We start from the raw sequence: 25332 nt of genomic DNA, 5'->3' as shown, positions 1-25332 counted from the left end.
GGCCTTGGAGTCAGGAGTACCTGGGTTCAAATCCAGTCTCAGACACTTAATAATTACCTAGCTGTGTGGCCTTGGGCAAGCCACTTAACCCCGTTTGCCTTGCAAAAATCTAAAATTAAAAAAAAAAAACTAATTTCAAATATGGCCTCAGACACATATCATACTGGACATATAAATTTACTTCTATCTCAGTTTCCACAACTGTAATATGGGAATAATAGCATCTGTATAAGAAGGTGTGTGAAGATAAAATGAGATCATTTTTGTAAAGCACAAAGACTGGCATAGTTAGTCCTTAATAATGCTTATTCTGTTCTATTCAGTGGGAAGGCACACAGGAAAATCCACAATTGATAAATGTCCCCAGAAAACAAATATATACCAGTGATATCAAACCCAAATACAAAGAAGGACCATTAAATCATAGATAATGATCCCTGTGGGACATATATTGACTTAGAAATGACATATTAATACTATATTTTATTATATTTTTACTTATTTTATGAAATACACACACACACACACACACACACACACACACACCCAAATCCATTTTAATCTGGTTCAAGCCACATTCAGGTTATCTTGTAAATTGCCAGTAGTCTATGAGTTGGATGTTTAACACTTCTGATGTAAGACACATTATAGAGTTTCTGCTATTCAATTTGTTCATGCTATGGTCCCTATATTACTCATCTCATCTCTTTACTTAGTAAGGATCCCACCCCCTCATCTCCAACTTCACACCTCTCACTCTCACAAACTCTTCTCCTAGTCATCCAACATTCTTTCCAAAAAATATTTGCAAGAATTGTGGGCAGAATGATTGCACCTCTCTCCCTTCTTTATCAGCTCCTAAAATCCATGGATAGGAGATGATGAGGCTAAGTCCAGTAGGATCTGCCTCCAAAGGTGATGGCAGGTGAAAGTACAAAGCTGAAAATAAATTTCCAGTTGTTTCAAGAGTTTTCTAGATTGCTGTGCAGAACAAAGCAGGTAATTGTGAAAAATGAAACTATGAAGACATCTCTATTATATGAGGCTATTAAAGCAGGAAACTAACATACTTTCCCAGAGGGGCAGATGACTTCGTATGACATTATCTTTCTAATAATAGTATTATAGATTTAGACCTAAAAGTCAACTCAAAAGTCATCAGAGAAATTAAATGATTCAACCAGAATCTCTAGTTTTTAAGTGTCAGAGGCAGGATTGGAATTTTGGACTTCCTGACTCAGGATTCAACATTATCTACTACACTCAACTGCCAGGGCTTAGATTGTATAATACCTAATTAAAGTCCGTGTCTCTTTTTAATGTTGTCATTAAGATTAAAAATAATTACATTAAAATTTTAAAACTGAACATGAAAACTAGGGGCCTATTTCAAATTTCTCTTCGGAATCTGATCTGTGTCAGAGAGTTTATCTAGATACCACTTAAAACATTTTCAGTGCATATATATATATATATAATATATATTCATCACAATAATCTTTTGAAAAAGGTCATATTTTAACATATTTTGAGTATATTTTGGCCTAATAAGCAGAGACCTAAGCAGTTTGATACTATGATTGCTAGACATACTTAAAGTGTGTTTTTAAGTAGAAGAACTATCTTAAGCTTCCAAAGTGCTTCTGAAAAAAAGAATGTGATCTTTTGAATTGCCTAACTCTATTCTAAATGATAAAATACATATTATTTTAATAAAATTGTATATTTTACTTCTTTGTAGTAATAAATTCCATAGCAGGCCAGCAATGAGTAATTTAATATTTAATCATTGAACAAGCTTATAATTTGGAGAAGATGATTGGAAGCACCTCAGATCTCCTACCTCTAAATGCACTCATCCTTTTTAATACACACACACACACACACACACACACACACACACACACACAAACACACACACACTCTTATTCCTTCTATCTCAAACTCCTACCCACTGTAGATCCATAAGGAAGATGTAAATGAACTCCTGGCATTTCCATGAGGTCTTGTCTCCATTCATGAGACAGCTCTCTGAAAATCACTAAATATACAACATCCTCTCATTTTTAATGGCCTGAGGTGATTAAAATCAAAACTGCCAATTTTAAACAGATTTTAAACTAGACTTTTAATGACTATGGAGAGTCTTCTAGGAGCTATTTGTTTTTAGCTCATCATTTACTCAGAATTTGTTAGAACAAAGTGACTCACAGGATTTGCTGAAGTAGCAGAAATTTTAGAACACTAATAATATTAAGACAAAAGTTAATAGTGCTTCAGGTTAACTTTATGACCAATTATTCATGGAAGACTGAACATACTCAAAACCCATTACTATAAATGTGAAGAGCCATTTTCTTTCCCAAGCTCCCATTTCATGAGGGTACTTTTTATTTTAACATAAATGAAGAAAATGTAAGACCCATTGGGAAGCTTTTTTAAAGTAAACTCTTTACATAAATTACTTAACATTTTGTAGTAACAAGTGCTTTGTTGAATGGAATGTCATTCTTACCTCCATGGGGAAAGCTTTGAAGTTCACAGTATGTTCAGAGCCTCGCTGGTTTTCTCTACCCCAGTGAAATCGGACTTCATATAGTTCAAATTCATGCCCTTGAGGTAACGGTCCTCCTGTGAGGACTGGGGGGGAAGAACCATATATTTTCATTAGTTATTATTTCTTCCTCAAATAGGCATATTTCTCAATAACACATACTATCAACTTGAGATATTTCCCTCTAAAACAGTTCTGGTGTGCTTCAATAGATTAAATTTATATGACCAGTATAAAACAGTTAGACTTTATATGATGATTCTACATAGGCAACATTATGTGCTATTTATGTAGTTAGGTGGCACAGCACCTGGCCTAAAGTCAGGAAGATTCATTTTTCTGAGTTCAAATCTGGCTTCAGATACTTAAAAGATGTGTGACCTTGGACACTGTTCCTCATCTATAAAATGAACTGAAAAAAGAAATGGCAAGTCAGTCCAGTATCTTTGCCAAGAAAACATCAAATGGGGGCAGCTAGATGGTGTGATGGATAGAGCACCAACCCTGGAGTCAGGAGGTCCTGAGTTCAAATCCAGTCTTAGACACTTAATAATTACTTACCTCTGTGACCTTGGGCAAGTCACTTACCCTTGCAAAAAAACAATCAAATGGAGTCATAAAAAGTTGGATATGACCAAAACAACTGATCAACAAAAATGTTGGCTATGTCTAAGTGGTTTGTATTCAGATTCAGTGGGTTAAAAATTAAAATTTCTTGTGAATAGAATTTTTTTTCACTTTGTCAGCGTCAAGAATGTATACCATTTCTCAGCCTGTTCTAAAATAAACCTTCTCCAGCTTCTTCCACCAGTACTACCCTCAACTCAAATAGGTGATCTCTTGCCCTATCTTTTCAGGTCTTAGGTCTCCAACTACTTCTCTTTTCTCCATACCAAGCATCCCCCCCCCCTTTTCTTACAGTTTCCTTTTATGTATTGTCTCCCTTGAGTAGAATGTAAACTCCTTGAGGGCAAAAACAACCTATCTGCTTATATTTGTATCCCCTAACACTTAGCATAGGGTTTGCCACATGGAGAATAATTAATAAATAATTTATCTACTTCTCTATCTAACAATAAGAGTCAAGACTGACTAAAAAGGAAAGAACACTGAACTTGAAGTCTCAAGTCCTGAGTTCCAAACCCAATCCTATCACTAACTACTTGTGTGGCTTTGGATAAGATATTAAATTCTCTGGGCCTCAGATTCCATATCTATAAAATGAGGTGTTTTAAGCTACATTTCAACTCAAGACTTATAATTTTTAGACAAAATAAAATATTTAAGTGTGCTTACTGGCTAGATGTATTCTAGCAAAAGTGACTTCAAAGTGAACACCACTTCATCATCTACTAACCATTATAAAGCCAAGGAAAAAGATGGAAATCACAGTTGGGCATAAATACAAGTCACTCTTTTTAACAATATTTAGTCGAAGGGGAAACAATTCACTCTATTTATTTTTTTTTAGGTTTTTTTGAAAGACAATGGGGGGTTAAGTAACTCGCCCAAGGTCACACAGCTAGGCAATTACTAAGTGTCTGAGGTCAGATTTGAACTGAAGTCCTCCTGACTCCAAGGCTGGTGCACTATTCACTGGGCCACTTAGCTGCCCCTGAAACAATTAATTCTATATAAAACACTGAGGTATTATTTCTACCACCAGAATTTAACCCAAGGAAGGCTGGGGGATATAACAGGACATTAAGGAATAGGGATTAGGAGAAAGAGCATAAGGGATCTAGGATAAGAGATAGGGAGCACACGAGAGGGGATCAAGGCCAGACCTATGAATTCACTGGTGTAAGGAACATCCCCAATAAAGAAGCTCCCTCTGCCCATGCAAGTTAGCACATTCTCTAGAGTCCAAGAACTGCCCAGGGACATGTAACAGAGTCAGGATGTAAGGCCAGGTCTTCCTGGTTTTATGGCCAATTCCATATAAACTATTCTATGCTGCCTTTCTTCATGTCAAGTCAATCTGCAAAACAATTTCCATTGAAATATGAGTTCCATTACTAGCTAAAATGAGGATCCAGTTTTATATACAGTCTTCTTTTTTACTTTTGCTGTGTATATAAAAGTGTTCTTCTTTTAGTGTTTAATTTCATAATAAAAATGAAAATTTTAAAAGGAAAAATGTAATTCTTTTGAACTAAATACTCACTGTGAATTTCTTCAAAAGAAAACAATTTAAAATCCTACTAACCTAAATATAGGCTGCTCCAAAATGTAGCCTTTATCACTATAGCAACACATATTTGGAAGGAGATAGATGAAAGGATAAATAATTATTTCCATATAAATATTTTCCATGTAATTTCCATATAAAACATATTTTTTCTGTATAATTTCCATATAAAATGCTTTCCATATAAAATATTAAATGAAAGACTTTTTGACATTTTTTAATTTAAATAAAAATTCATACATAATTTATCATCTGTTCTTTTTATACCTTTAATTTTTTACTGAAATTAAGATCATAGCTCCATACTCAGATTAGAACTATTCTACAATTTATGGCATGAGACAGTTTCTTAGGGCCTTGAGCAAAAAAAAAGTAACTTGGAGATGGCCACTCAGCCAGCATGTCAGTGGTAGGATTTGAACCCACATCTTTCTGGGGGTGAAACTGGCTCTGAATTCAGTATATTTCATGCAGCTTCTTCATTTGGTCTAATTTGTTGTTGAGTCATTTCAGTCATATTTGACTCTTCATAATCACATTTTGAGGGTTTTCTTGGCAAACACTGGAGTGGCTTGTCATTTCGTTCCCAAGTTCATTTTACAGAGGAGGAAACTGAGACAAGCAGGGTTAAGGAACTTGCCCACACAGTTACTGTATGTCCCCATGTATAAGACACCCTTTTTCAAAAAAAAATTGGGGTCTAAAAACTGGGAGTGTCTTATTCAGTGGTTATAGATATTTTTTACTTGCATTTCCCATTTTTTTTTTTTTGTGCTTAGTGTCTCTGCACTCATTGTTTCACATTTGTTACCCAGCATATTAGGTTATGTTTTGTCTCGGGCTGCCCAGAAATGGCTCAGAGAAGATTTTCGTACAATGCTTGCAACAGCTAAGCTTAGTCTTCCTCCAAATGAGAAAACAATCCAAGACAGGCTACAGGAAGAAGAAACCCAACTGAAAAACACCCAGGCAGAAGAAGGCCATGAGAAGCAAGTCAGCCAAATGGTCTGATCTAGAGAGATAATTGAGGAGATGTATGGAAGAGCAAAGGGCAAGTGGAACTCCTGTGCCTATAAGGGGCAAGAAGAACTGCTAATGAAAAAGAAGTGACTGATTTCAAAGGAGGCCACAGTTGGTGCTTCAGGTTCAAGAAATGGATTGGACTAAGCATATGTCCACACATCAGACTTGCCCAAAAGATGCCTGAAAGCTATGAGCAGAAGGTCCTTGAATTTCATGATGAATAAAACTTGAGTCTAATAACTTTATGGAATATTTTTTTTCAAATTTCAGGCCCCCCCAAATTAAATTATGTCTTATACATGGGGAAATCTAGTGTTCTAGCCTCTTATCCACCTAGTTGTCCCTCATTTAGTCAAATACAATAGAAGAATTCTGAATTCATAAATTATCCTCCTAATGGAGCAGCTAGGTGGTGCAGTGGATAGAGCATCAGCCTTGGAGTCAAGAGGATCTGAGTTCAAATTTGACCTCAAACATGTAATAGCTACTTAGCTGTGTGACCTTGGGTGAGTCACTTAACCCCATTACCTTGACAAAAAAAATTTTTAAATAAAGTAAAATTATCCATCTAACTTCTCAAACTAAGTGTTTATTAATTAAAAATCTTTTTTTCTAGATCAACCCAATTCTAAATTCATGCCATATAATAAATATGTTATACAACTTATTCTCTGAGGATGAATCTCTTGAGAATTACACATCAGTTAGATTGCACATAGAATATGGGACTTGAGTTGGGAAGATCTGAGTTTGAATCCTGCTTCTGACATGTACCACTACCTGTTGGACAAATCAACCTCTCTAACTTCAGTTTCATCATTAATAATCTGAGAATAAGAATAATCCCTACTTCACTGGGTTGTTGTGAGGATCATATGAGTTAAAATATGTAAAGCACTTTGAAAAATTTAAAGAATTCCAGTCCTCATTTTTATTATGAAAAACATTCACCTTGCTGACCCTTAAATCGAAAAAGTAAGAGACCTGCTTTGGCATAAAAGTAATCCTTGCTACTCAGGAAGTAGGAATGAGTAGCTCTTACTATAACTCTCAAAAAGAAGATTTTTTGTTGCATATAGTATTTTGAAAAATTAAAATACCTATAGAATGGCCTTTACTATGGTTGTGAAAAGACCTTAATCTTTTCGAGTAAATATAAATAATGGAATATTAATTTTAATTAGCCTTTTTACCTGGAGAAGTTAAAAATGTAGGTTGCATAGCTTTGAGATAAATGCACACTAATGACTTAGTCTAACTACAATTCAGCTCAGAATAGAACTGACAGAAAGAAATGATGACTTTGTGCTCAATTTCATTGTCAAGGCCTTACATCATTATATGGTTCTAAAAGATGATAGTGTGGAAATCCAAAATTTAGCAAAATGAAATGTCATTCAGTCAGTGATTTAATAATTCATGAATTCTCAACTTTGAACTTGAGAACTAGGATTCACTTAGTCCTTATTATCAATAAGGGCAATTTCTAATACTATCAATACCAGAAAAAGTATTAATGAATTAAAATACAAAGATAACTTCTGTGCATTCAAAAACTTAGAATAGAATCAATCTATATATTCTTTGCACTCATCCTACTTCTGTGGATTTGGAGAGTTTTTGATCTTAGCTATTCAGATTTTTTAAATATTCTACCTTTTAAAAATACTTTTTCATATTCTCTTTTTTAATCACATAACCCTCAATACTTGACCTTAAAGAAAACAAGAAACATTATTTATAGACTTAACTCAATTCTTTCATCCAAGTCTGGAAAAAGTGAGGGGGAACAGTTCCTTTTAAAATCCTCTATTCTTTAGTCTTATACTTAAAGAGCTGGGGGGATGCTACCAAGGCAACCATTTGTTGAATTCTGACTGGTTACTAACAAAAAAGCATATATGCACATCTTTAAAGCAAGGCAATAAAACTCTCCCTATATAAACACAGCATGGTTGTTAGGTAAGAAAAAAACATAAGGGCTATAGTCACATTCATATACATATATTGTACCTGGAGAAAATGGAATGAATCAAAGATGGGATTTTTTTACAATCCTCCACTATACAAATGTTCAGAGGGATATTGATGATCTAGATGCAGATCAATTCAGCATGATCCCTCTGGAAAGGGCTGAAAAATAGGTTAGCCAAAGGAATCACAAACAAACAGTACAGCTTTGAAAGTTATGTGTTGAATTTATTATATGCCTTCAAAGGAAAACAAGTTCTACACAATAGAAATTCTCAGTTCATTACAATTCTCTCCTGTTCTAATCCATATATATGGAAATTCTGATTTTATTTGATATTTGTAAAGTTCCAATATTTTAAACAATGTAAATAGTTTAAGAAAAAAAATCAGGAATAAGAGGAGGAGGAGGGGGGCAGCTAGGTGGCGCAGTGGATAGAGCACCGGCCCTGGAGTCAGGAGTACCTGAGTTCAAATCCGACCTCAGACACTTAATAATACCTAGCTGTGTGGCCTTGGGCAAGCCACTTAACCCCATTTGAAAGATGATGACTAGCCTAAGACTGTTGTCTAATAGTAAAATTTCAGGGGGCCTTTGCCCCCCAAAAATAAATCCTTCAATTGCCACTAATACTTTGGATTCTCTTACCAGGAAGTAATCTTTTATTCCGTAATTAAGTATAAGATTTAAAATCCAAAAGCAGATGAAAGATGGCAATGAAGTGTGCTTTAAGTCAGCTGAAAACCTCTAGGAAACCAGAAGAGGAAAAGAGAAATCCAAAGGGGGAGGAAAAAGAGGAGGAAGAGGAGGAGGAGGACAAGGAAGAGACTTGTAGAAGGGTAGGAACCATATTTTTCTGTTCTTTATATCCTGTTTAATTCTTAGTAGCACTAATAAATATTTGCGATTACATTATAGAAAAAAATTAGAAAATATTGTGATGATACCCATTTTTTAAATGTTTGCTGTTACTATGGTCGTTTAGTCATTTTACAGTCATGTCCAACTCTTCATGACTCTATTTGAGGTTTTCTTGGCAAAGATACTGAAGTGGTTTGCCATTTCTTTCTCCAGTTCATTGTTCAGATGAGAAAATTAAGGCAGCTAAATGAGTTGCCCAGGGTAGCATAGTATGTATCTGAAGTTGGATTTGAATTTAAGTCCACTTGATTCCAGGTCACGTATTCAATCTATTCCTCTACCTAGCTACCCTTTTAAAAATGTTACCTTAAACTAAATAAGAATATAATCCTACTATGTTATGTAAATTAACAGGACATAAACTCAGCTTCTATGAAAAGAAATAAAAATTTATTTGCTGGCATTACCTTTAAATTTAATCTAAATTGCTGAATAACACTATACCATATGTCATATTTATGGGAAGAAAAAATCCTGACTCTAAAACTTGTGCAAAGTAATAGAAAATGCCCAGAAGTAAAAGTTTCTAATTAAGGTTTCTATAATAAGTTGTAAGTAAAGAGCATAATGACCAATACTGATCAGCACTTCTTTATGCACAATTGTACACTTAAAAAATTCATTATCCTTTAATAAGCTTGTCTAATAGATGAAATATATATAACCATGAGAGAATTTTTGTATTTTGCAACTTGATAATCAAAGTATGCAAACCTAAAAAAAAATCTATATTTTTATTTTTACCTATAACTTCCTCTTTTTATCACTTTACAGTGATAAAATCAATTTCAATTTTATGTACATTTATAAATGCACTATTACATCCTGTGGCATATGAAGAAAATTAAGATCCTTGGAGAACAATGATTGGTGTGTGCAACTGAGAAATTAACTTGTCCAGACATTTGCACTAGTCATAGAAAGAAGTTGCAGCCCAAACTGGTTGCACTTCTTGAGTTCTTCAGGAAAATCAGAAAATGAAAGTAACCACTCAGAGAAGTTCCATAATGTGTTGATTTCTCCAAGATCATAAAAGTCTGGCAAAAGTAAATTTCTAGTTCTTAGATGGAGTCTAAAACAAATCTAGAAAAGTATTTTTGGAACTACTGCTTATTCATATAATCTATTATCTTCATATACTCTATATGAATAAATTAAACCTTGGGGTAGCTTCCCTTCTTAAAATTTCAACATGAACACCTTCAACAAAGAATCCTAAGATCAATGGGCTTGCCCTAAACTGGTGAGATTTGTTTTTAATGAATTATTTAGTGTGACATTCAAGGACTTCCAAACCAGTTCCCAATTTACATTTCCTACCTAATCTCATATTTTCCCATTCTTTTCCTTCACATTGAAATGCTCATTGTCCCCTAAACTTGCTTCTGCTTTCCAACATCCCTGCTTTTGCTTGTACTATTTCAAACACCTATTCGGCCTTTCCTTATTTTTTCCATCTGTTCATCTTTCAAAATCCAGATGATGAACTGATTTCTTCCTAATGGCTTTCCTGGTCTCCCTATCTTGAAGTTATGTCCTTTAAAACTCCTAGAGTACTTATCTTCATTCCTCATTCCTCATTTAATCACATACAAAGTCTTCTATTTTTGTGAGGGCAAAAACAATTTCATTTTTGTCTTTGTATTTCAAGTGCCTAGCACAATCTGGCTCATGTAGGCACTTAATAAATGTTCATTAATTGTCTTGAACTTTTATTTCATTGTCTTCTATTTATTCTTTTATTCCGAAATTTTATTACCCCAACTTTATTGTAAGCCCTTTGAAGTCAGAGACCGGGTCTCTATACTTCCTTGAATTCAATATTTATTGATATAATTTGATTTGGGCAAATGCAATAACTCCATTATATTATTATTATTTTACAGATTAAGTCCTTGAGGAAGCTATAGCTTCTTTAAGTGTATTATTGGGGTGGAGGGAATATATCTTCCATAAGGATGACACCCATCAATTAAGAATTATTAATTTGCTATTGATTAGACAATTTGAGTTCAGTTCTTCAGAATCAACCTAGCTTAATGATAAACATAAAAATTTAGACAATAATAGCAGTTACTTTTTTTATCCTGGAGTTCTTAACCAAAGTGCATCAATCTACAAAATCCACAGATGTATAATTAATAAAGCTATTAAATAATTTTTCAAAGCTAACATTAAATATTACATCCAAAAATGCATGAGATTTGTAAACAAGCCAATTTCATTATCTTGCTTTGAAAAAAAGGAGCCCCAGTTAAACATTACACTTCATTGACCTTTCAGCAAAGTGAGGACAAGTAAAATCCCAGATCTCCTCACCTCCTTTGCCCAGATCCAGAGCTCCTTTACAGATTCTTTAAGCTCTTTTCTACACTGGTATTTAAATATCTTTTCTGAACTTTTGAAATGTTCTAAATATCCTGTTTTGATGTCAAATGTCCTTGAAAGACTACAAATCTTATTAATCACTGGTAGTTTAAGAGTGACCTCCAACTCTCACAAAATTTATAAATGTCCAAATAGACACTATAAATTATGTTTTATGTAGCCCAATCTAGAAGCAAATAATTTTGGTTAATTGTTCTAGTTATAGGGAATTATCATACAACGCACTAGAGAATTTCTAATTTTGAGATGATTCAACTGAGATAAATCCATGATCCTCAGACTCAGCTCAGATAAATCCATGATCCACAATTAGAAAAAAATTCTAAGCTAGTGGCACAGTGGATAGAGAATCAGTCCTGGAGGCAGGAGGACCTGAGTTCAAATCCAGACTCGGATACTTAATAATGGAAAATAATGGAATCTTTCTCTGAGGATTCACAAGGCATTCAAGATCTATCAGTACCTCTGGGCAGAGCCCAAAGCTGAGGAAACACTACAGCTGCCTAGGGTACAGAATGCAAGAAGGGGAAAAGAGAAGTACTTTAAAATTACTTTTTATAAACTGAGATAACCATCTTCTACTTCTCTCCTCAGAGGTTTGTTTGGGGGGGAAGTCATTTACAAATATCAAACAGCTTTATAAATGTGGTAAGTATTATTAACCATAAAAACTAGAAGGGAAAATTATTTGAAAAATAGAGAAAAGGAAAAAAGGAAAAGTCTGGGGAAAAAAGGCCTATGTCTAAATTATCAGTTTGATAATCTGTCTCTTGAGACTATTCGCTCTTCTGGAAATACATTGTTCTTTCAGTGATTTGTCTTAACAAAATCAGGAGTCACAGAGGCTGAGTTAGCTGACCCAAGCATGAACAAATCATTCCTTTTACAATATTCCTCACAGGGAATAATCTCTTTTTGTTTAGAGACCTCCAATGAGGTGGCTCCCATTACCTTCTGAGGTAGTCCATTTCACTTTGGGCAATTCCAATTATTTTTTCCTTATATAAACCTAAAGTTCTTTGTGCTACTTAAACTCATTGCTCCTAATTTTGCCCTCTTGAGGAAAACAAAATAATTATAACCAATCTTTCCACATGAGCTATTGTGAAGACATCTCTATGCCCCTTCTTAAATCTACTCTTCAAATCTAAATATCCCCAAGTTCCTTAGGACTGATCTCAAGGTCCTTCATCATTAGCGTTATACTCTGCAGAAGTTCTTCATGTAATCAATGTTCTCCATCAAATGTGGTCCTAGAACTGAAAATATTAATCTGGCTGCAGTCTGAATAGGATAGAATATGGCAGAACTTTCACCTCCCCAGGTTTGGAGACTGCAGCTTTCAATGCAGTTTAATGTTACATTAGGGCCTTTTTTGACTTAGATTACACTACTGACTGTTAACTGAGATTGCAATATACTAAAATGCCTGATATTTTTTAGATAAATTGAAACGTAGATACATTTCCCATCATTTAGACCAATTAATTTTTTCTTATCAAATTCAGAATATTGTCCTCCTAGTTCTCCTTGATGTCCAACTCCTCCTTCAGTTCATGCCCCAAATAGTGGTTATACCCAAAAATTCTATTCCCAAACCCTAATCTCTTTCTATTCTCACTTGGTGATCTTATCAAATTTCATGAGTTCAAATAATCATCTTTATGCAATTGACTTCCAGATCTACTTAATCTAGCTTTATTCTCTCTTCTGACCTCTCAGATTTATATCATTTCAAACCAGGTATTCCTTTTCTCTTTAAAAAATTCTAAGCTGGTGGCGCAGTGGATAGAGCATTGGCCCTGGAGGCAAGAGGACCTGAGTTCAAATTTGTCCTCAGATATTTAATAATTACCTAGCTGCGTGACCTTGGGCAAGTCACTTAACCCCACTGCCTTGCAAAAACCAAAATAAAATAAAATAAACAAAAACTATAAGCTGTCACTAACCCATCAAAGTTCCCATCAGTTCTACTTCCATACTAGTTCTTTTTTTTTTTAGATTTTGCAAGGAAATGGGGTTAAGTGGCTTGCCCAAGGCCACACAGCTAGGTAATTATTAAGTGTCTGAGGTCGGATTTGAACCCAGGTACTCCTGACTCCAAGGCCGGTCGGTGCTCTATCCACTGTGCCACCTAGCCACCCCATCCATACTAGTTCTTACTTAGTTCAAGGGCCTTCAAGTTCTACATTCTCTAGACCCGTGATTATTAACCTGATGACTGTGAAAAATATTTTCATATTAATATTTCAATAGAATTTGTTTTTTTAATAAGATGCTATGTTTAAGTTTTTGTTTTTAAAAACATTATTTTGAGATGTTTCTTTTTCACTGGATGTTCCAAAGAAGATTACAATTAAAAAAAAAGTTAAGAGCCCTCCAACTGTATTTTATATTAACTATTTCCACCTTCTTGCAGTATCTTTAACTCTCAATTACCATAACATACAGAATCCTAATTTCTATCTATTTATCCATCTCAGTCTTCAATGATTTCCCAGAGGCTCTACCTTCTTAAATCTCCTACCTCTAGGTATTCAATGAAGTTTAGTATTTAACCCTCTTGTTACTTTGACCTATGATCTCTCCTGTGAGTTCATCTATTCTCATAGCTTTAATGACTTCCAGCTCTCACTTCTAACCTCTCATTTGGAGGACAAAATAATTTTCTTTCCTATATCTCTAAAAGCTTTTAGAGACTAGTACTTGGAATAATTTGGAATAACTATTCCCTCCAACTCAGTCTGTCCACAGTTGAAATCACTGGCTAAAAATAGCATCTCAGGTCTGAAAGGTAGCTCAGAGATGATCTTATCCAATCCATTTATGAACAGGAAGACCCCTACATCACCAACAAGTAATCTCACAGCCTCCACTGAATTCTGTTAGTTAGGGTAAACCTATTACTTCCCATATGAGAAGTTTTTCTTTAAATAAGTCTAAATCCCCTCTTTTTTCTACTTATTTCATCAAACAGAATAAATCTAATTCCTTTTCTACATAACAGGTTTTTTAAAAATAATTTTTTCCAACCATTATTCAGATACAGAGAAAGAACTGATGGCATCTGAAAAAAGATTGAAGCATACTGCTTTCATTTTTTCATTTTTTTTCCTTTTGATCTGTTTTGTCTTTCACAACATATCTAATATGGAAATATGTACATGATTGCACATTCATAACCTATATCAAATTGCTTACCATCTTAGGGGAGGGGAAAGTAAGGGCGAGAAGGAGGGAAGGCAAAAATGTGGAACTTAAATTTTTAAATGAATGTTGAAATATGTCACTACATGTAATTATAAAAAATACTATAAAAATGAAAGATTAATTTTTGTAAAAATAATTTTTCTAACAATAAACATTTATTTCCTCTCCCATGAAAAAAGAACTGAAAGACTAAAGAATTTAATCAATGCAATGACCAACCATATAACCTCTTCAAATACTTGAAGAAAGCTATCCTCCAAGTGTTTTCCAACTTAGATATTTCCCTTTTGTTATTGTTGAATCATGCCTGAATGTCCCTGGGATTTTCTTGAAAAATACTGAAGTGGTTTGTCATTTCCTTCTCTAATAATTCTCCATCCAACAGATGAAGAACTGAGACAAATAGGGGTTAAGTAACTTGTCTAGGGTCACATGATTAGTAACTGTCTGATGTTGGATTTGAATTCAGATCTTCCTGAATCCAGATTCAATGGTCCATCCACTGTGTCACCTAGTTTCCCCTAATTCTTCTCTACTCCAGGTTAAATACCCCCCCAAATCATTCAAAAAGAACTCAAAGAACATGAATTCTATATCCTTTGTCACTTTAATTGCTCACCTCTGCTTACCAATATTTTCCCTAAAATGTGATGTTGAGCATTATACTTAATACTTTCAATTTGGTATAGCAGGGCAGAGTACAGTGGGTTTTAGAGGTAGTACAGTATAGTGGGAAGAATAACTGATCTGAAGTCAAAGAATTTGGATCAAAATACCACTTCTTCCATTTACTCTCTTTTTATTTTTGGGTAATCAATTGTTTAACCCTCTCTGAGCATGTTTCCTCTCTTGTAAAATATGAGTGACTAGATGGCCTCTAAGGTCCCGTCTAGCTCCAAATCTATAATATTATAATCCTATGAGTATCACCTCTATACTAGACATCTTTCTTCAGCCACTCTGATACTGTACCATAGGACCAGAGAGCATTTTGCTATGACTGTCACTCAGTTGTGTCCAACATTTTGTGACACCTTTGGGGTTTTCTTGGGAAAAATTCTAGAATGGCTTGCCATTTCCTTCCCCAACTGAGGCAAATAGGTGTAAATGACTTGCCCAGGTTCACACAACTAGTTAATGTCTAAGACTAGGATTTGAACTCTGGTCTTCTGACTGCAGCCACTGTACACTGTCATCCACTGTGCCACCTAGCTTCTGGAGAATTTTTGCCTTCAGTTCCAGAGTTGCTCCCACCCCCAAATCCAGATTGATGGGTGCTTCACATTGTCACTCTAGTTAGACTGCTAGTAAGACTCTAGTTAGACTCTAGTAAGACCTAAGCCATCCTTACCCTATCTTTTCCTCAGGCATATACCCTCAGTTTCTCCTTCCCTCTTACTCCTCCTCCCCACCCCCCCACCCCCCAAGCATAAAGTAAAATTCTTTGGCAGTGAAAGACCTTTATGATCTTCAACTTATTTTATTCTATACTGTTTTGCATTTATTTTCTAATCCTTTCCATGTAAAATCCTTGCTTTTAAGCCTCCATCAACACTATCATCACCACCAAGAACCTCCCTGAGGACAGTGACAGTTCAAAAGGGTTTTTTTGAAGGGAAGAAAATATCACTTTCGTATTTAATATAGATAAATAGCACTTAACAAATACATGCTGAATCAAATTGGTAACGAAGGCAAAATTTGAGGAGGCAGCTAGGTGGCATAATGGATAGTGATGGTACTGGAAGTCAGCTTCCATAATGTAAATCTGGTATCAGATCTTATACTGTGTGAACCTGCTCAAATCACTGAACACTGTTTGCCTCAGTTTCTGTAAATGAACTAGAAAAGAAAATGACAAACCCCAAGCGAATATCTTTGCCAAGAAAACATCAAATGGGGTCACAGAGTCAAACACAACTGAAACAACTGAGCAATGAAAAGATATAATTTTGTAAACAGAAGAATTGGTTGATCCCTATCTTACCTCACAACCTTCATTCCAGGCATTTTAAGCAGTATATCAGCATTCAAAACATATTTAAGTTCTTTTTTTATTTCTTAAACACATCTTCCACTCGGGAAAAACTAAAATTATCCCCTTCCAGTAAACTTGAACTGCCTATTCATGTCACAACAAAATAACCTAGATTATAGATTGAGTTCAAAATTACATCTGAGATATGAGCAAGGTAATCAGATAGGATCTTTTGTTTAGCAAACACAAAAATCCATATTATATTAGGTATAATGCATGTACCTTGACTAAACTTGGACAAGCATGAAAGAAAACATGAATCTACAATTCCCTGATGGAATATTAATTCTAGATTAAGGTTCAAAACCATCCATAATTAATGACTAATCTATAGTTAAAAATCAATGCTTGAACTGGGTAATGATAAATCTAAGGAATCCTAGTTTGAAATATCACATGTATTGATTCTGAATTAATTTAAGCACATTTAGGCACTACTTGTCAGGTACCTTATGTAATTCAAATATATTCTAATTTTCCATCCTTCCCCAAGGGTTTTCCAGGAAAGGTCAGCTTATTTTTGGAGCTGGAGTGTGTGTGTGTGTGTGTGTCTGTGTGTCTGTGTGTCTGTGTGTCTGTGTGTCTGTCTGTGTCTGTGTCTGTGTCTGTGTGTCTGTGTGCATCTGTGTGTGTGTCTGCGTGTGTGTGTGGTTCAACTTTTCTTACTATACTAAGCAAGAGAAACAGCATTGAATGTTGAATAGAGAGCCATTCTCAAAAGCAGAAAGATGTGACTTCTGAGACATGCTGATTATGTGACCCCTGTTTGGACAGGTCATTTAACCTAGCCATGAAACTAGGAAATGGTCTTAAGCTTAGAATATTAACGATGGAAATCTGGGGAAATTACTTAACATTCTCAGTAATCCAAAGCAGCTCTCAAGAAATCATAAATTGAAGAGCAGCAATTAGCAGAGGGATTTTCCTCCTTGAGAATTTTCTATCCCATGAAACCACAGGTCTGAACACTTCCCCTAAAAAAACTCTAATCAACTATGAAGAATATTTTGAGCAAATTTCAAGTTACAATATCATAGGAACATAGCTTTTAGAGATGGAAGGGACTTTATAGAATACAATGTAACTTCTTTATTTTAAATATGATAGATCAAGGTTCAAATTGGCATTATCAAAGAAATTTGGGGATCATTTTGGTAGTCAATCCTGTCCATTTTATACATGAAAACAGTTCATTTAACATTCCTATGTAACACGGCTGATTTTGTAATTGTTGGTTCAGTCATGTTCGACCCTTTGTGACCCGATTTGTTTTCTTGGCAAAGATGCTGGAGTATTTTCCCATATCCTTCTCCAGTTCATTTTATAGAAGAAGAACTAAAGTCACTAAGTTGAGTCACATAGCTAATAGGTGTCTGAAGTTGGTTTTGAACTCAGAAAGATGAGTCTTTCTGATTTCAGGTTATCATTGTGCCACCTAAGTACCCCAACACTGAAGATATAGTATGACAATTTCCTAACAATTTATCCTAGTGAGATAACTCAGGATAATGTATGCATTTTGTAAATCTTTCCTGAGGTCCTACAATTTTCCAAACTACCATCTTTGCCATATGTATTAAATGAGGTTGTACCATTACCTATGGAAATATTTCATCACACAGCACAGAACAACATACCTCATATCATCCTGAGTATGTTATAGTAGAAAGCTGTTGGACTGAGATAGATTCAAATTCAAGCCCTACTGTGTAAGCTTTAGCCAAATTATTCAATCTTCTCTGGGCCTCAGGTTCCTTCCTCATCTATGAAAGGAGGAAGTTGAATTATATGGCCTCTAAGTTCCTTCCCAGTTCTAAACCTGTCTTCTGATAATCTTATATTCCTATGGCCCTCTTTAAAAAAAAAAGGTTCCAGGAAAAAACATATATAAGTACATATATATATATATATATATATATATATATATATATATGCTTGTGTAAATTCACATACACTTCTTCAAGTTTGTGTAAGCCTTTAAACAAAGCTTTGCAACTGGGTTTGGGGGACAGAAAAATAAATATAATGTATAAGATAAATTAGCATATTTCCAGAAAATATAGAAAATGTTACTCTATCTTCCTCCCTACTATCATAGAAGCTTTTCAATTAGTATCTTACAGTTCATAACAACCATTTGATTTACTAGAGGACGAGAAGAAATTAATTTTTTAAAATACCTGATTTTGATTTAAGAACAATCTGAATTGTATGGCCATCATTAGTGACTTCACAATCACGACACACCACATAATTTGGGGATAGACGAATATCCAGCAGTGAGGGGTCATATCTGGCTTCTCTTGAATTTAAGTTGATAGGAGACTGATATTCTCCATTAGCATCAGGAAACACCAAGCCCCACTCAACTCCTAGGAACAAAATAAATGATAATATGATGAAATAAAGAGGTCTTTCTCTGTCGATTATATACATCAAAAAGTGTGAAACAAAAATCAAAGTTATGATTTCTGTTTATGACTCTGACAATAAGATACAAGTAGCTATATGGGCAATTTCATGACCATGAAACTCTACAAAAGTAAAAGAAATGCTTTTGGTTATATTTTGAAGTAAAGTTTAACTTTCTGAAAAAAGTTACAGTTCAAAGGATCCATGTTGCCCAAATCACTAACTTTTTAAGTCAAAAAATCCATAATATTTCATTGACTTATATAGCACAGTACAATATTTTTATTTTTACCAAGCAGATCTAATTATGTGATTTGCATCTTGAAGAAGGAAAAATTATCTCATAGTGACAAGAAGCACTAAAATATCACTAACTGCTGGTAATAGAAATAATGTTCAATGTGGGACAAATAGAATAACAACTGTGATGCTAAAAAAAACACTTTTGAAGAAAAATGGAAAATGATGACTGATATTAGTGAACTTATTTATAATGTATATATTACATATAGTTTTCATATTTGTGCAGATGTGGAAAATATATCACACAAATCCATTACATACTTTTTTAAACTGACATAATTAAACATTTTATAAATGTTTGAATATAAGCATTTTATATATATATATATATATATATATATATGTATATCATTATTCATTCAAAATTATATCAGGAGTCCTAAATAGATAGAGAGAAAATTAGGATACTAACTTCCTAAGAAAGCCTTCCTGCATTTTGACTTGTTCAGTTTGAATCTGACAAATAGAAAGAGCTAGTTGTACTCATAATGCATGGTTTAATAATATAAGTAGACAAGAAATGTGAGATTTCATTGATATTTCATATTCAAAAAAACTTCCATCAAAAGTTGATCTAAGCTATTTGGAATAACTCTGAAGTCATTACTCTCATTTAGAATGTTTTGTTTTCCTTTCATCCTAACTTTTAAAGGAATGTAAATCAGCAACTCATACTTGTAACATAGATTCATCTAAGGCAGTGAAAGATTAAGTAATCTTGGGTCACACATCCTGAATAAATATGTCTGAGGAAGAATTTGAACACAGTTCTTTCTGATGTGGGGTAGTCCTAACTCTTAATCCATTGATGCCACACTGATTCTCCAGTCATTAAAGATTAGTAAAACAGGTCTCCAACAACATTATGTATCATTTACTATCCCTCAGAAGTCATGCTTTCCTCTACTTATAGCAGAATCTTAAGAACTCAGTTCAAAAACAATAATAGCAGTTGAGGCAAATTAGGCTAACTCCATAATGCACATGCTGCCCTGTTTTGATTTACATACAGTATATATATAATATATATATATATACACAGTTACACACAAACACATACACAAATATAGATAGATAGATAGATAGATAGATAGATAGATAGATAGATAGATAGATAGATATAGTTATACACATTCATTATACAGTTATAAAGAGAGGGAGGGTGAGGGGAAGGAAAGCCTAGCCAAATAATGAAATGCCGTTTTTTTTGAGGTACAAAAGGAATCAAAGGGGAGGAGAGGGAGAATTCAGGAAATCTGAAGAAAAGATAAAAAGTTCTGCTCACAGGTGGAGCAACTTTTCAACCTACAAGTCCTTAAAAATTATATTAAGTGGCAAGTACAATGAAAATCAGGCCGCAGGTTTGAGGTGGGTCCCTCCCGCGGATGGAAGAGGGACTCCAGAGAGCGGCTAGCGGCCGCGCAGCCGGACCGGCGCCCTCGGGGCTCCCCCCACCCCAGTGCCCACCGGCAGGGTGGCAGCCCTCAGCTCTCAGACCAAGCAAACAAGAGAACGGGGCGCAGAGCGGAGCTGCCGCCTCTCCCGGACCCTGGATTCAGTCCCCGCTAGGCGCCGCGAGGCTGCCCAGTGCCAGCTCTGTTCGCCACTGCCACCAACCCCACCGACCCCCACCCGCCCCCTACGTGAGTGACCCCAAGCCCACACGGAGGGTGAACCCTTGCCCCGATCTCCATAGACTAGCATTAGTTCCCAGCCGAGATAATCCAGTTCTGTGAGGGGCTCTCGTTACCTTCCTCGTAACCCCATTCCACACCCTCCTCCTCCTCTTCCTCTTCATCATCTTCCTCCTTTCCCGTGTAGGGTTCAGAATCTTCAATGAAGCTCAAATCAGCCATGGGCAGCTTCTCCGCACTTTCCTCTTTCTAGAAAGCCTGTTGTTCTCTGACAACCAGTGAGACAATACGAACTTCCCAGCTCTCAGTAAGTGAGTGAGTGTGTGTATGTGTGTGTCTGTGTCTATGTGTCTGTGTGTTCGTGTGTCTGTGTGTAGCTGCAAGACCCAGAGGTTTGGTTTGTTTTGCAGAATGTGAGAGTGTGTATCTAAAGTCCTACTTTATATAACTTAGAACCATAAAGCTAGACAAGAGAAACAGTGAAAAGTACGAATTCATTAGGGGTGGAGCATGTATTCCAAAAGAGGTAAGGCTTAATAAGTCTCTGCCCTGGGAGAGGAAAGATTATCAGGAAACATCCCATGGGGGTGATAGTACAGTACTGACTGAAACGATAGAACATTCTAACGCTTGGAGTTTTTTTTTCCTTCTTTTTATTAGAAATTCTTCCCCCCCCCACCAAAAGATCCTGGTACAACCCCTATACACACCTCTCTTAACAATTACACTTCTATTCAACCTTGAGAATAGCTAACAGGTGTTGTAACACTTTCATGACTTATTAATAGGTGCTTAATAAATGTTTATTAAACAATAGAGAAATATTAATCATGATCTTGAACTAAAAGGGACCTCAGGGGTTACCTACTAACCCTAGTTTAAAGAACCACTAGGCTCTGCAAGTTTAAATAACTTGCCCAAGGTAAAACAGGTAGTTAAGAGAATTGGAATCTGAGCCTAGTTCTTCTTACTTTGAAGCCAAACTATCACTCTTCCCTCTATCATGCTGCCTCTTACTCCTCAGAAATAACTCCTGAAGAGGAAGGATAGGAGGGAATAAGAGAATAATTTAGTACTTACATCAGAAATTGCTTTGAACCTTTCTTGGGCATGTCAAAAAAAAAAAAAAAGAACAGTTACCCTTAGACACTCACCAAAACCTCCAATGATCTTAGGAAAGGCTGAGATAGGCAAGTGTGCCTTATAACAGCATAAAAAGCAGTTTCCATGTAATGGGCACTTTAAAAATATTTGCTGAATTGTTTTCCACTTCAGAATTTTTATTACCTAGTGCTTCATTTTTATATGCACTGTAGAAATTTTGGAAAAAGTTTATCCAAGGACTTTATGGATTGTCAAAAACATTTTAGTGACTTTTAAAAATAAATTAAAATGGAAAATAAGTCATAATTTAGGAAAATGTTCTTCAAGGAAAACCCTAATGCAAAGACATGAGTAATATAATTATATTTCATTTTATTCTCAGAGGTTGTGACGGTGCTACAGTCAGGACTTGCTATGTACACAATTCCACAATCACCTAGTGAAATCGTGTAAATAATGAAATGTACACATTGCATAACAAACAGGAACTTTCATGTTCCAAAGTGGTCACCTTATTACCTCTTAAAATCTGCTTCTTAAGCCAGCATTAATGACTTCAGGTCCTTCTTTCCCTCTTAAGGGCCCTATTCAATAATACTTATTCTAGATAGTTACATTTTCATAAGGGGGTGGGCAGGAATAACAATCTGAGATATCCACTGATACAAATTTTAGTGGTCTCATGAACACTTAAGTTCTGATTATCCAGAATTTGGTTTGTGGGATTTCAGCCTCCATACAATCTTCTACTATCCACTTTAGGGCCATTTAGTTAGTTTATTAGGAAATTCTTTACTGAATGACTAAGATGGAAAGGAAACAACCCAGTTCATTGTGTCACTTGTTAGATGTTCTAGTCAAAGTGTTAATAAAACAGATGAATATTGGCCTTACTGACTTTAGGTTTCAGTGATGAGTGCCAACCCTTTCTTACCTTAAAAAAAAGAGTTGAAAGAAGTTAACTACACAACTCAAAATGTTGAACCACAGAAAAATGTCTGGAACTGAAAAATCCAAGTGCTTACTATGGGTTTTAAATAGCTTTGTACATTCTCTAAACCTTAGTTTCCTAAAATCTGGCAATAACAAGTCAAGTCTACTTCAAAAGGTGGTTAGAAGTAACTAATAGGGTGGCTAGGTGGCATAGTGGATAAAGCACTGGCCTTGGAGTCAGGAGTACCTGGGTTCAAATCCGGTCCCAGACATTTAATAATTACCTAGCTGTGTGGCCTTGGGCAAGCCACTTCATCCCATTTGCCTTGCAAAAACCTAAAAAAAGAAAAAGAAGTAACTAATAAAATATCTATAAGGAATTTTGCAAATATAAAGTTCAGACTAATAATTTTCCTCAAATTTCAATAAGGTGCAAAACTTCACTGTTCATTCCCATTGTGCTAAATTTTTTAGAACTAGGAACTTAACCTGTAATTTTTTAGTATGGTACAAACTCCCAGCCAGATGCAGGTTGGAAAAAAAGACAGTAAAACTCTTAGCAGAAACAGATTAAAATATAATTGAGAAATGTTTGAGAAAATTAAAAAACTAAGATAGAACATAGATATTGTTGATTGTGGTTTCCAAGTTCATATGTGACCTTCAGAGATCTGATTCTTTTTGAATTTTATAGAACTGATATAGAAAAATTACAAAGTCAGATTAACCCCATCCTGCATCTTACAATTTTAGAGAATTGCAGAGGGTAATGAGAAGTTAAGTGACTTTCCTATGGTCACTAAGTCCAGCAAGCCTTTATTTATAATATTCCATAAGCATCTCACCATAGAAAATGTGAAAATTCACACTGATATTTTAGAAGGCAAAAACATAAGGGGTTTCCCATTATTTCTAGGTTCAGCTGTAAAACTCTCTGATGGCTTTTAAAGATCTTTATAACCTGGCCTCTTCTTGCCTCTCTGATTATCTTACACTTTGATCCACTTACCTCTTTGGTCCACTGGTCTCCTTCCTTGCTGTTCCTCAAATAAAACATTCCATCTACTGACTATTCATTTTCACTGGCTGTCCCCAATAATTCTCTCTTGAAATTAATGTCTGTATTCCAGTTTCTCTAGCTTCCTTCAATTCCCAGTTAAAATTCTCCTTTCTTCAAGAAGTCTTTCCCATCCCCTTTAAATGCTAGTGACTTCTTTCTGCTGATTAATAATATGCATACATATGTAGTAGATGTATATAAAACTTACCCCATAGATATTTTATCCATGCATAGTTTTTTACATGTTGACTCTCTCTCTTAGAATGTGAGCTCCTTGAGTACAGGGCATGGTTTTTGCCTTTCTTCATATTTCCAACTCTTAGTACAACATGGAAGAGGCTTAGATCCCTCTTGGGTCTCAGTGATCAATATTGTCCCATAATTGACTTGGTTACTTTGCCACAATTTCTTAGAACTTCAATAAGGAATGAGTTTCAGTGACTACAGAGGCTACAATTTAATTGTCTAAGAGTCAGCTCATACTAGCTTTTGTTGTTGATTCAATTCAGCTATGTTCAACACCTCATGACCCCTTCTGTTTTTCTTGGTAAAATTACTGGGATGATTTGTCATTTTTTTCTCTAGCTCATTTTACAGATGAGAAAACTGAGGGAAACAAGATTAAGTGACTTGCCCAGGGTCACACAATTAGTAACTGTACAAGTCAGATTTGAACTCAGAAAGATGAGTTCCTGACTTCAGGTCCAAGATTCTTTCTACTATTCCAATGTTAAATTTTCAGTGTGAGTATTTCTGCCTCTGAAATTGGCAAAAGGGTACAAATAAGGGTTTGGGGTATTGTTTTGTTGATTTTCTAGATGAGAAAATAATGGGGAATGTTAATAGTGCAAATTATACTTAAAACAGTGTCATGGTGCAGGTTCTTCTTTGTTCTTTCAAAGAAACAGTTGTTAAATCTTTATCAGTATATTCCTTGGCTAAGGGTCTTAGAAGGGCAGACATTTGTCAGAGGAGCTACTTTGTGCTCTACTCTTCCTTCTTAATGTTTTCTCCTTTTCTCTAAGATGAACTAGAGGGAAAGGGAGCTTCTCTCATCCCCATCTTTAGGAGTTGTCCATTAGATTGTGAGCTCCTTGAAGTTTTAAGGATTGTTATTTGCCTCTTTTTGTTTCCCCAGTGTCTAGTATAATGCCTGAAAAATAGAAGCTATTTAAAAATACTAAATGATTGATTATTTTTATCAGAAGCATATATTGGATGAGTTGCATGTACTTGCCTCAGTTATACAATATAAGAGCTCCTGACATCATGCACCTGGCTATTGTTTACCTCTGTTTCCCTTTCTGAAGATATGATCTGGGAGAGAACCAAAAGTGGATGTACCTGACTCAAAAAATGGCAAGAGGCTCTTGACCTCCTCTGTGCAGTCATTAGTAACTATTATTAGCTACTCAAATTAGAAGTTATAAGAGGCACTTAGGTGGCAAAATGGATAAGATCACCAGGCCTGGAGTCAGGAAGACTCATCTTTCTCAGTCCAAATCTGGTCCTAGTCATTTACTAGATGTATGACCTTGGGCAAGTCACTTAACTCTGCTTCAGTTTCCTTATCTATAGAATGAGCTGAA

General features: G+C 35.2%; 1 protein-coding gene across 4 annotated transcripts in view; it reads right to left on the bottom strand.

Moving 5' to 3' along the window:
- Positions 1 to 21244, bottom strand: part of LOC141501663 (carbonic anhydrase-related protein) — a 170296-nt gene extending 149052 nt beyond the window's left edge. For all 4 annotated transcript variants that reach the window (XR_012472287.1, XR_012472288.1, XM_074205857.1 and 1 more), the window contains exons 1-3: positions 20763 to 21244; positions 18478 to 18669; positions 2516 to 2640 (exon numbers count right to left, since the gene is read on the bottom strand). Coding sequence is in view for 2 of the 4 variants with exons in the window: in XM_074205857.1 (XP_074061958.1) it covers positions 2516 to 2640; positions 18478 to 18669; positions 20763 to 20868 (423 nt within the window). In the remaining 2 variants the exon portion in view is untranslated. The remainder of the gene's footprint in view (positions 1 to 2515; positions 2641 to 18477; positions 18670 to 20762) is intronic.
- Positions 21245 to 25332: the final 4088 nt, after the last annotated feature.

This window comes from Macrotis lagotis, chromosome X, assembly GCF_037893015.1.
Source record: "Macrotis lagotis isolate mMagLag1 chromosome X, bilby.v1.9.chrom.fasta, whole genome shotgun sequence".
In the NCBI taxonomy this organism is placed as follows: Eukaryota; Metazoa; Chordata; class Mammalia; order Peramelemorphia; family Peramelidae; genus Macrotis; species Macrotis lagotis.
This window is presented reverse-complemented; position numbering and strand designations above follow the sequence as displayed.